This window comes from Crocodylus siamensis, chromosome 3 (assembly GCF_052110815.1).
Source record: "Crocodylus siamensis isolate JL-2025a chromosome 3, ASM5211081v1, whole genome shotgun sequence".
Lineage (NCBI taxonomy): Eukaryota > Metazoa > Chordata > Crocodylia > Crocodylidae > Crocodylus > Crocodylus siamensis.
In genome coordinates, this window is record NC_143397.1 from 259405645 (window position 1) to 259417675 (window position 12031).

General features: G+C 60.8%; 1 protein-coding gene across 4 annotated transcripts in view; it reads left to right on the plus strand.

The window, feature by feature from the left end:
• The window catches only part of RECQL4 (RecQ like helicase 4), a 32923-nt gene extending 20892 nt beyond the window's left edge, over positions 1-12031 (plus strand). For 2 of the 4 annotated variants that reach the window (XM_090040805.1, XM_090040803.1), the window contains exons 9-24: positions 1902-2039; positions 2415-2507; positions 2745-2881; positions 3473-3556; positions 4127-4315; positions 4589-4771; positions 4965-5157; positions 6360-6634; positions 7154-7288; positions 7472-7598; positions 7841-7970; positions 8789-8961; positions 9208-9385; positions 9777-9951; positions 11020-11128; positions 11775-12031. In XM_090040805.1, the coding sequence (XP_089896931.1) occupies positions 1902-2039; positions 2415-2507; positions 2745-2881; positions 3473-3556; positions 4127-4315; positions 4589-4771; positions 4965-5157; positions 6360-6634; positions 7154-7288; positions 7472-7598; positions 7841-7970; positions 8789-8961; positions 9208-9385; positions 9777-9951; positions 11020-11128; positions 11775-11896 (2441 nt within the window). In that variant the 3' untranslated portion in view covers positions 11897-12031. Of the gene's footprint in view, positions 1-1901; positions 2040-2414; positions 2508-2744; positions 2882-3472; positions 3557-4126; positions 4316-4588; positions 4772-4964; positions 5158-6359; positions 6635-7153; positions 7289-7471; positions 7599-7840; positions 7971-8788; positions 8962-9207; positions 9386-9776; positions 9952-11019; positions 11129-11774 lie in introns of those variants that run through there. The other 2 variants (XM_090040804.1, XR_016441513.1) reach the window with 2 other exon arrangements.

Genomic DNA, 12031 nt, shown 5'->3' on the forward strand with positions numbered 1-12031 from the left:
CGCACGTACATCCTGGAGTCCACTAGGACTCTGAGATCCCTTTCCACTTCCGTGCTGCCGAGCAGGTCATTTCCTAGGCAGTAGGTGTGCTGAATGTTTTTCCTCCTTAGCTGCAGCACTTTGCATTTCTCCTTGTTAAATCGCATCCTATTGTTTTCTGCCCATTTGTCCAACCTGTCCAGGTCTGCCTGTAGTTGTTCCCTGCCCTCCGGTGTGTCCACTTCTCCCCACAGTTTTGTATGATCTGCAGACTTGGACAGAGTACACTTCACTCCCTCGTCCAAGTCACTGATGAAGACATTGAAGAGTATCGGTCCAAGGTCTGAACCGTGTGGGCTCCCACTGTCCACGTCCTTCCAGGTCGATACCGACCCATCCACCACCACTCTCTGGGTACGACCCTCGAGCCAATTTGCCACCCACTGGACTGTGTAATCATCCAAGTCACAGCCTCTTAACTTGTTCACCAGTATGGGGTGGGATGCCGTATAAAAGGCCTTCCTGAAGTCTAAGTAAACGATGTCAACCCCTACTCCTGTGTCGAAGTGTTTTGTAACCTGGTCATAAAAAGAGACTAGATTAGTCAGGCATGATCTACCCGCTACGAACCCGTGCTGGTTTCCCCTCAGTATAATTTTACCTGCTGGGCTCTCACATATATGAGCCTTAATCTTCTCAAAGACTTTGCCAAGGATGGAGGTGAGACTGACTGGCCTACAGTTGCCTGGATCCTCCTTCCTCCCCTTCTTGAAAATAAGGGACCACATTGGCCCTTTTCCAGTCCTCTAGGGCCTGGTCCGTGTGCCACGAGTGCTCAAATATTCTTGCCAGTGGCTGTGCAGTGACATCCGCCAGCGCCTTCAGCACCCTCGGGTAGAGCTCGTCCGGGCTTCCGACTTCAACGCATCCAGTCCTTCCAAGTGACTCTGCACCATCTCAGGGTCAACACTTGGTAGTCTAGTGCCCAGGTGCTGCCTCTCAACATTGTGAGACTTGTCTTGCCCCTCATTTAGGAAGACTGAGGCAAAGAACTCATTGAGGAGTTCAGCCTTGTCCTCCCCATCTGTCCCCAATTGCTTTTGCCCGTTCAGTAGTGGTCCTATACCGCCCTGGGCCTTCCTTTTACTCCCTATATATCCGAAAAACAATTTTTTGTTATCCTTAACTTGGGATGCCATCCTCAGCTCCATGGTAGCTTTGGCCTTTCTAACTGCTTCCCTACAACCGTGAGCTGAGGAGGTATACTCCTCTTTAGTAATCTCTCCCTGTTTCCACTGCTTTCCTTTTTGCCTTAGGCTGCTCTGGATTTCTCTGGTCAGCCAAGGAAGCCTCTTGGCCCCTTTTCACTTGCATTGGGATCGTCTCCCTCTGTGTCCAAAGGATAGTTTCCTTAAGGCACAGCCACCCTTCCTGTGCTCCCATCTCACCAAATCTCCTACTCTGCAGTGCATCGTTGACTAAACGCCTGAGCTCGCTGAAGTCGGCCTTCCTGAAGTCTAGCACTTCCACCCTACTGGTTACCTTTCCCACTCTGCACCTTATAATGAATTCTGTTATTTGGTGGTCACTGTCCCCCAGGTGACCACTGATCTGTAGATCCCCTACCATGTCACCCCCCATTGCCAATACCAGGTCCAGTACAGCATTCCCCCTAGTGGGACCATGTACCTCCTGTGTCAGGTGGAGGTCCTGGACACAGGATAGGAACCTGCGTGAACGGTGGGAATGTGCTGTCTTCGTCTCCCAGCAGATGTCAGGGTAGTTTAGGTCCCCCGTGCCTACCACTTCCTAATCTTTATGGTCTCCGAGAGCTGCCTCAGGACTTCCAAGTCTAGTTCTTCCCCTTGGTGTGGGGGTTCCTGGGGGCTGCATCGCCACACACCTCTTCTGCTTCGTCCCAGCAGGGAGCCAGGGGGGAGCCAAGAGCCCTGGGGAAGAGGAGCCTGAGCTGTACATGCACAGGCCGGTGTACGAGCCGCCTGCTCCCCCTGCAGCTATGGAGCCTCTCTACAGCCTGGGTCCAGACGGGCAGCTGAGAGGTAAGAGTCCAGGCAGGCACTTGCTCCTGTCCCGGTTGGCAATGATTGACCGCCTGCCAGCTCACGTTCTCTACTGAGCCCGTCGTGCCCACCTGGCCAGGTGTCCTGCCACCCCCAGAGTCGGATCTGCTGGGTAAAGGGGTTCAGACTGCATTGGGGAGGCAGCTCAGCCTCTTCTAGATCTTGTCTTGCCTGCCTTTGGGCATAAGAGCTGACTCAGAGACCCCTGTTTTGAGCTCCAGTCCCTCCCAGAGCTGCAGGAGAACCCAGGAGCTGACTCCCAGGCCCTCTTGCTATCTCTGCTTGAGACACACCACCCCTGCCCCCGCAACCTCCTTCCCTGTGCTGACTTGAGGGTGTTCCCGTGTCCTGCAGAGACCCCCCAAGAGGTGTTTGAAACCCTAGCTGAGTTCGGCTACAGCTCCTTCCGCCCAGGCCAGGAGGTAGCTGTCATGAGGATCCTCTCTGGTAAGCAGTCTCTCAAGGCCCCCCCTGAGCCCCTCCTGCTCCTCACGCCCATCCCAGCCTGGAGCTGTTCATGGGAGTGGGTGGCTTGTGACAACTTAGCAGACGTGGGGCTTGAAAGCACTGGGAGCAGGGGGAGAGGGGTGACACAGCCCCCGGCTCTCCCCATGTCTCTGTGCCCTTCTTCCCTCGTGGAGCCCCAGGTCCCACCCCCTGATCCTGCTGCTGTCTCCACCCCAGGCCTGTCCACACTGGTTGTCCTGTCCACGGGCATGGGGAAGTCTCTGTGCTACCAGCTTCCTGCCTACCTGTATGGCAAGCGGTCTCGCAGCATCACCTTGGTCATCTCCCCACTCGTGTCCCTCATGGACGACCAGGTGAGTGGGAACGCGTGGCCCCCCACCCCAGATCCCTTCCCCCAGCCAGCCTGCTGCATCCAGGCCCTGCAGAACAGTCCCGCAGGGCCGGGACCCTGGAGTCTGCAATCCCAGAGCTGTGGGGCTGGCAGGGAGCTGCAGGGTCGCATCCAGTCCCAGCCCTGCCTGCGGCAGGATCAGCCCCATCCAACCCACCCACCCCACCCCGCTCCCCGACAAACCCCGTGTCCAGCCTCAGAGCCGCATGACACAGTCGTCCCCTGACACAGCCCCAGGCATCGCCGCATCCCAAGTCTGTTCCGGGAGACATGGCTCCTGGCTCCCCCCGTGTCTCTGTGCCTCTCTCCTCTGCCAAGTCCCTGACTTGCCTCTCCCAGGCTCTGCTGCTCTTCTCCTCCAAGTCACATTCCCAGCAGGGAGGAAAGGGAGGACAGCGCTGGGTTTTCACCCCTTCACCTGACCTTTCTGACCCAGCAAGGGCTGGACCAGAGCCCCTGAGCACTGGCTGCTTCAGGCCCCAAGCCAGGCCCCAAACAGGGAGGCCACCGACCTCAGTTCACTTGACGCACACATAACAAGCTTTGCTTTTAGGTCTCAGGGCTTCCTGCATGCCTGAAGGCCGTGTGCATTCACTCCAACATGTCCAAGAGCCAGAGAGAGGCTGCGATGGAGCAGGTGAGCAGGGCTGCAGCCTTCCTCTGGGCTGTGCATCTGTCTGCCCTCAGACCCCTCTGCCCCCTTGAAGGGTGTCAGGACCCTGGGGCCATAGGGCTGGCATTGCGGGCAGTGCCTGCTCTAAGCCTGGCACTGGCTGAGCGTATTGAGGGCTCCCCTCAATGCTGGATATCACTGTGGGGGCATCAGTCGCTACCCCACTGCCCAAGGGGACTCGTGCAGAGCCGGCTGGGCCCTGGGCTGTTGCATTCTTGCTTGCAGCTTGTCTTTACAGCAGCAACTGCAGAATGGGGCCTCGGGCCTGAAGCTGTACCAGGAGGGCCTTTGTGCTTTCACAGCACTCCCTATCCTTTTCTGGGCTCACTTGGACAGGGCCGGGAGCTCCAGCTGGGGGTTTGTACGTGTGAGAGCCTGACTGCCCCATGTACGTGTTTGGGAGCAGAGGACTTTGTATCCAGAGGCTCAGAGCCCCTCTGTTTGCCCCCCCCCCAGCCCCGGAGGTGTCTTTGGGAGGGTGTCCACATGGGTTCCTGCCCAGCGCAGGGCTCACGGGGTGCCGTGTGCTTGCAGGTGAAGGCAGGAAAGGTGCACGTCCTCCTACTCTCCCCTGAGGCCCTGGTGGGCGGAAGCGGGGTGGGCTCCACCTGCCTGCCCTCAGCCGACCAGCTGCCCCCCGTGGCGTTTGCCTGCATCGATGAAGCCCACTGCGTCTCCGAGTGGTCCCACAACTTCCGCCCCTGCTACCTGCGGCTCTGCAAGGTGAAGGATGATGGCAAGGTGGGGAGGGATGCTTATACCTGTGCTGCAGAGGCTCTACCATGCCATAATGCTGCCACAGGGGAGAGGAGATGGTGCCACAGGCTCCTGGCAGGGTCTCCAGGGTGTGGGGACTAAATCCAGACATGGGCAGGCGGCTATGAGCTGCGGGCAGGCTGGTGCTGTCTGGAAGAGCTAATGGGGATGGGGACAGGGTGCATCATGGGTGCCAGTCCCAACCCAGCCACCAGCACCTAACGCCTCCTCCTGTGGCAGGTTCTCCGGGAGCGCCTGGGCGTGCGCTGTCTGCTAGGCCTCACAGCCACGGCCACACTGGCCACAGCACGGGACGTGGCCCATCACTTGGGCATCCAGGAGGAAGAGGGGATTGCCGTGCGCTCGGCCGCTGTGCCGCCAAACCTTCACCTCTCTGTCTCCATGGACAGGGACAAGGACCAGGTAGGGCAGGGCCAGGGCTCTTTTGGCCACTCCTTCCCCCCTCGTATAAGGCCTGTCTGGTCCTTAGGGCAGCCTAACGTCCCCACGTGGTGGGGGCTGATACAGGCACTGGGGTTTCACAGCCCTGGAATGGGTACATTGCCATGAGGCACCTGGACCCAGAGGCTCACCCCCCCCACCCCTTTGTTTTCAGGCCCTGGTCTCCCTGCTGCAGGGGCAGCCGTTCGCATGCCTAGACTCAGTGATTGTGTACTGCACACGCCGTGAGGAGACGGCCCGCGTCGCCACGCTGCTCCGCATCTGCCTCCAGGGCACGGTGCTGCGGGGGCCTGTGACCCTGGTGGAGCAAGAGGAGGATGGGACAAGGCTGAAGAAGGGCGCAAAGGGTAAAGGAGGGGCGGCTGGGGCCTCTAGCATGGGGGTGGGGGAACCACGTTACAGCCCTCTTGCTGGAGCTAGGCAAGGCTGTGGTGTGGGCAGCTCTGTCATAAAGCAGAAGCTACCAGCACCTGGCTGGGGGGGCAGCGTGTGACGCTGCAGACCCCTGGGCCTTTAGCTGTAGCCCTGGGTGTCCTGGCACCATTCAGGTTTTTCCCAGTTGAGGACAGGTGAGCACGTTCTGTTGGGACCGCTCTGTGGTACCCACTGGGGACAGGCGATCCTTGCTCTTGTCCAGCTCCTAGGGCTCTGTGTGAGCTGTTAGCACACAAGGAAGAGATCTGGGAGTCACTGGGGGCAGTTTGCTGAAAATATAGCTCTGTACTCAGCAGCCGTTAAAGCAGCAAACAAGGCCGGAGACAACGAAGAAGGGAATTGGGAACAAATCTGAAAGTATCGCGGTGCCCCTTTATACATGGGACGCCTGCGCTGAATCCTGCACCCAGCGCTGGGGCCCTGCACCTGCAAAAGGAGATGGAGGAATGAGAAAAGGGCAGAAAGGATGATGAGGGGTACAGAGGGGCTTTCCTAAGGAGAAGAGACCCACAAGGCCAGGCCTGGGCAGTCTAGAGAAGAGACGCTGGAGGAGGCAGGAAAAAGGTTTACAACACGCAATCGGGAAGAGAAAGTCCCTGGGATTCATTACTGACTGTCCCTCACCAGACACGAGCAAGGGTCACACGTGGACTGAGCGGGCTGCAGTTTAACACTAATACCAGGAAGGTCTTTTCCCCTCAATGCAGCATTAAAGTGGGGGTCTCGTGGCCCCCAGAGGTGGCGGGAGCCGAGAGCTCAGCCAGGTTCACAAGGGCATGGAGGAAAGGGGCATCAGTCACTGTTAAGCATAGGAGTGAGGAGCACAACCTGTGCACCAGACCTGCCTGGACTTCAGCGCTGGAGGCTGCAGGGAGAGAGGAACAGGGGAAAACCCTGCTCAGCCCCAGTTACTCCCTTCAGCCTCCGCTCTCTGCTCCGTGGGACACGAGAGACTGGGCAGGACAGACCTAGGGTCTGACCCAGTCCAGGTTCTCATCCCCTGCGGCTTCCCTGAGCCGTGCTATGCAGAGCCAGGAGCACCCAGCGGTAGCAATGACAGGAATGAAGTGCTACTAACACCCCTTTCCTGCTCTCCCCCATGCTGCTGGCACAGCCAAGAAGGCCCAGCGGCCGCTGAAGTGGGTGGCCGATGCCTACCATGGCGGCATGTCACCTGCCGAGCGCCGCCGTGTCCAGAACAGCTTCATGCGTGGGGAGCTGCGGGTCGTGGTGGCCACAGTGGCCTTTGGCATGGGGCTGGACAAGCCCGACGTGCGTGGCGTGGTGCACTACAACATGCCCAAGACCTTTGAGAGCTATGTGCAGGAGATCGGGCGTGCAGGACGGGATGGCCAGCCTGCCCACTGCCACCTCTTCTTGGACCCCGAGGTGAGGGGGGCAGTGCCATCTGGTTGCCCACGTCCTGGCTGGGCCTTGCTAGGAGGGGGTTGGTTCTGCAGGCTCCCTGGAGCTTTTCCCCGCACCCCGTGAGCCCAGTGGGAGCAGGGCAATGCCCCCGTGGGCTGGGGAGGCCTGTGCTGCTGGAGCCCATCACAGGGTGGGTCCAGCCCAGAGGTGGCAGGAGACCTGTGGGCAATGCAGGTTCCCTGCCAGCTTCAACAGGCAGGCTCCTCCCTGCCCAGCCCATCTTGCTGGGGTGAGACCAGGCCATTAGCCTGGCATTGCCCTCTACCCACCTGAGGCCCCACATCTCATGGGGTGGGTTAAATCCAGTCCTGGCAATGGACCCAGCAAGACTCCGTGGAGCCAAGGCCCGAAGCCTGCTCCTCCCCTGCAGCCCCTTGGTCCTTGACTGGCCCCCAGAGCCAGTGACCCCATGCCAGAGGGCAGCTTGGGTTGGGGTCTTGCCTCTGTTCACTCTGGCCCCTGCCCCCTTCTCCTCTGCAGGGCAGGGACCTGCATGAGCTGCGGCGGCACATCTATGCCGACACAGTTGATTTTTTCACTATCAAGAAACTTGTGCAGAAAGTTTTCCCTCCCTGCAAGTGCCGGGAGCACCACCAGCAGCATGACCTCGGCAAGGTGAGGATTGGCCCCCGGCAGCCAGCAGGGTCCAAGCCGGGCCTGCTGGCCCCTGGCACCCAGGGGGTGTGCTGTTGTGGAGGGGGAGCGGATAAGGGTGCCAAATCACTGAGGCACTGGGCTGTAGGTCCCTGCCCTCTCCTGGTACCCCATGCCCTGAAGGACTCATGGTGTTCCTTGCAGGGCAAGGAGGTGTCTGACATGGAGATGTTGGAGCTTGAGATGCTTGACCAGCCCCGAGTGTGCTACAGGCACCTGCGCGCCATCCCCATCCAGCAGACTGTGGAGTCCCTGGACATGCGAGAGGAGGGTGAGGCTTGGGCTGGGCAGGTGGGAGAAGGCTGGGCCAGACCCCTGCACCATGGGGAATTGGGTGTCTCGGGCATCGGGTCCTGAGCCAGCTGGGCCACGGGTGCAGCATGGCCAGAGCAGGCAGTGTCCCCCTTGGCACACCAGGGCCACAGCGCACCCTGCTCTCAGGCCAGGGCCGGGGGGGTCCCCAGCGAGGCAAGTCCCAGCTTTTGCCCCTCTTCTCCTCTTCCCCCCTCACAGCAATCGAGACTCTGCTGTGCTACCTGGAGCTGCACCCCCAGCGCTGGGTGGAGCTGCTGCACCCCACCCTCTCCTCCTGCCGCCTGCTGTGCTATGGGGGCCCCCAGCAGCTCCGTGCTATTGCCAGGAGGTAACCACTGCCATGGGTCAGGGGAATGGTGCTGGGACACCACCGACTCTCAGCTGCTGGGCCCAGAGGTGCTGGCTGAGCTGCTACCTTGGCTGCCCGATGCCGCCTTGCCGGGGGCCGGGGGATTGTTGAACCCAAAGAGCCGGGCGGCTTGCACCCCTCAGTGTGTGTGGGGCCTGGCAGCTGCCTGGGGAGGTCCTTGGTGCCAGAGGCAAAGGATAGCAGGGTAGAGACCCAGCTCCTTGGTGGGACCAGGGGGGATTTCAGCCCATGCCGGTGGGAGCAGAGGCGTTGTGTGGTCTCGCAGCACCCCCTGCTGGCCAGCCCCGTAACATCACCAGCTTGATGCTACCCGAGGACCCTGTGTGCGCTCCAGCAGCTGCCTCGGGGGGTCACAGGAGACGGGGGCTGGGGACATGGCTGCTGGATTGGCCCCGGGCCTGCAGTACTGAGCTCAGATGCAGCAGGAATTGCTTGTGCATGGCTGCCCACACGTGTTGCGCTGCCCATGCCCTTCCTTTGGAGTGTCGGGGGCAGGCGGGTCTGGGGCCCATGGAGTGGGTGCAGGAGGCAGAGCCCGTGCAAGTACATAGATGTGCAAAGCTCCTTGCACAAGTGAGCTCCTCTGTCCCCTCCCCCAGTGAGGTTGGGAGCTCTGGCAAAAGGTCAGGCCCAGGGCTATGGCAGGAGGACGACACTTGCAGCATTTGTGGCTCCATGGCTGCTCCCCTGCTCTCTGGGAAGGATTTCCTCTGGTGCCGGCTCTGGGTTCTGCTTTGCTTTCCTGCCTCAACCTCCCTGTTGCCCCCTGCTCCCAGCTGTCCACCTGTGGCTGTGTTCCTGGCCCAGGAGCGCCTGGCAGGGAGGGACCACGTGCAGGCCAGCTCCGTAGAGTTTGACGTGGTGGCGCTGAGCGACTCCATGGGCTGGGAGGTGGTGCCTGTGAAGCGAGCACTGCGCCAGCTCCAGTGGAGCCCTGCACTGCAGACAGGTGAGGGGCTGCCGGGCACTGGGGGGAAAGAGAGTGCAGCGCTTGGCCCTCCCCACGGCACCCAGGCCCCATGTCCTCTGTAGGGGCCTGCGGCTGTCGTGTGCATGGGCACAGCTGTGCCCGGGGCCGAGCCACTGGAGGCTATAGCTCCTCTGGGTCTGCGCGGAGCCCTGGCAGCTTGGGTTCCCTGAATGGGGCTACAGCTTCACCCGCATCACAGTCGCCTGTACTCACCCGTGTCCCCAGGCCGTGGCAGGAGCAGGGTCCTGGTGGAGTTCAGCGAGCCGTCCTTCCACCTGCGCTCCCCTGGTGACCTCACGCCCGCAGAGCTGGATGCCATGTGCGACTTCCTGCATTGCCGTGTGAGTGCCCGTGAGGCGGCCGCCCTGCATCAGCTGCGAGCCTGCTTCCACGCCTTCCAGCGGTGAGCACCGGCCATGCCACAGGGAGCCCCTCCATGCCTGCTGCCTCTCTCAGGGCATCTGCATGGGGCAGGCATTAGTACCTCACCCAGCCCCAACCCCTGGATTGTAACGTCAGGCCCTGGGAGCCCACGGTGGAGCATGGCACTGGGAAGCCAGGATGAGGCACTGGAGGCTGCAGGGTGCCCCCCCAGTGCACCCAGACCCTGTATCTGCTGCTGGGGCCAGGAGCTGAGCTGCTGGGGTTGGGGCACTCCTGGGCACCTCAGGGAAGCACGGGGAGGGATCTTTGAGCCGGGTCCTGGAATGACTGGAGCAGGGGAGTTGGGAGCAGGCGCACCTGTCCCCTCCCCTAGCCAACCCCCAGCCCAGCTCATGCTCCTTCCCTGGCAGCGTGGCCCTGCAGACCTGGGACCTGCCCTCGCAGCTCGGGGCCGAGGAGAGGAGCGCCCAGCTGAAGGCCTTGCTGAAGGACTACTTTGAGAAGGAGCCTGTGACTCAGGGGGCTGAGCCAACCTGCAAGGGGGATGAGGAGGAGGTGGATGAGGATGACCTCAGTGACCTGAAGGTGAGGGCAGCAGGCAGGGAGCTTGGTTACCTCGGCCCTGGGGCTCCTCTCCCCAGGCTCCTCTGGCTGCCTTGCAGGGCAGGGCTGGACAGGTCAGTCTACATTCCTTGGCTTTCATCTTCTTCCTCCAAAGCAGCCAGTACCTGTCCTGATCAGATATGGACACTGGCAGCCTAGCCCATGCTCAGATCCAGCTCCTGGGTCCTCTTTCTGCCCAAGGGATGGGTCACTTGGGTGCCCGTGCACTCCTCTGCAAGCCGTGGGGAGGTTGTAGAAGAGCAGGGCCATTGGAACAGCAAGGCTGTGGGAGAGGTGTCAAGGAGAGGGTGGACGAGCACTGGGCGGGGAGGATCGAGGCACAGCGATGCCCATGCTCTGCTGTGGGGATGTCCCAGGCTTCTGGGCTGTGCTGGTTGCTGCATGGGGCTGGGAAGGAATCCTGTCCCCACCCCTACCTTTCTGCTACATATATTGTGGGGGTTTTAAGCCTCCCCCAGAGACACTAGGTCCTGGCTGGAGGGTCTTGCCCCTGCACACAAGCTCAGCCCAGTGCTGCACTGGCACAGGAAGGGATTTCCTCCCTGCTCAGACTGTGACCCTGCAGCTCCCTGCCAGCCCCCCGGCTCTGTGGTTTTGTGAGTTCTTGCTGCCTGTTCCCAAGTCGAGGGGGATCTTGCTGTCAGGGCCAGGACCAGCCTTCAGCATTGTGTCCTGGGTCTGCTGTGGCACAGGGAGCCGTTTCTGCCTGCTGCTGGGGGCTGATGGAGCCTCTGAGTGCCATGTGGAGGGTTTATTTGCCGTGTCCGTGCTTGGAGGCAGAGGCACCTTCATCTCCTGAACAGGAGAGCTCCTCATTCCTAAGCCTGGCTCTGTTGGGCTTGTGGAGGAGAGACCAGACCCAGCTGCCTGCGTCCTGAGAGCAGCAGGTTGAGGTCTGGGGCCCCATTTCCCACCGTGCAGCTGCAGAAAGAGGGAAATGTGCAGGGTTGGAGCAGTTCTGCAGGTGCAGCAAGATTGTGCCCAAACCTCCCCTTACCTACGATGCTCAGCACAGTGCTTGCTCCACAGCTGCAGGACGGGGAAGCCCAGGTCCGCGCAGACATCCGGCATTTCCTGTCCATCCGCCCCGAGGAGAAGTTCTCCGGCCGAGCCATCGCCAGGATATTCCACGGCATCGGTGAGTTGAGGCCTGGGCCCTGTCTCCCTCCCTGGGCCGCTTGCCCAGTACAATTCCCCCAGCATCCCAGGCAGCACTCAGGTAGCCCCCCTTTGCCCCTGCTTCAGCCTCGCCACACCCCATCCTCGTTTTCAGGCCCCGACTCCTTTAAAGGTTTTTGGTTCTCCGCACGCATGCATGTCTTGGGCAGCTCCCATCGAGGAGCTGTGCACTTCCCCTCTGCCCTCAGCACCCCTAGCTCAGGTCTAACCCATGCACCAGAGAAGCAGGACACTGTCGGGGAGGAGTCACTGCACATGTAGTAGGCAGGTCCCCTCTTCCCCAGCGACTCCAGCCATGGCCTGGGTGCTGTCTCCCACAGCAGCCACCCCCCATTGCTGCCTCCCTGAGTTCCAGCAGCTGAGTCTCAGGCTTTCAGAGCTGCTAGGCTCAGCCCCTCCCGAATCTGATCAGTCCAGGGCCATCACTACAGCCTGCCAGAGACCCCAGTGGGATGGGGCAATATCTACCTTGCCCTAGTGCTGGGCTTGGCATAACCAGGCTGCAGCTGCCTGTGCTCCCGGCTCTGACTTCTTGAAAGCTTTGGCCCCTTTGCCTGGGCCCAGCACTAGGTAAAGAAGGGCTCACGCTCAGCCCCTCTGCGCAGGGAGCCCGTGTTACCCCGCACAGGTATACGGGCGAGACCGCCGGTTCTGGAGGAAATACCTGCATTTTGACTTCCACCGGCTCATGCGCCTGGCCACCGAGGAGATCCTGGGCTGGAAGTGAGCCCAGGGGCCGGGCAGTCTGGGCCATACGGCGTCACCTCCTGGAACTCTCTTCCCTCTTGTACAGCGTTTAGTTTGGTTTTGTCATGGAACTAATAAACCACAGCAGCTTTTTTAAAAGTGTCCCAATTCTTTT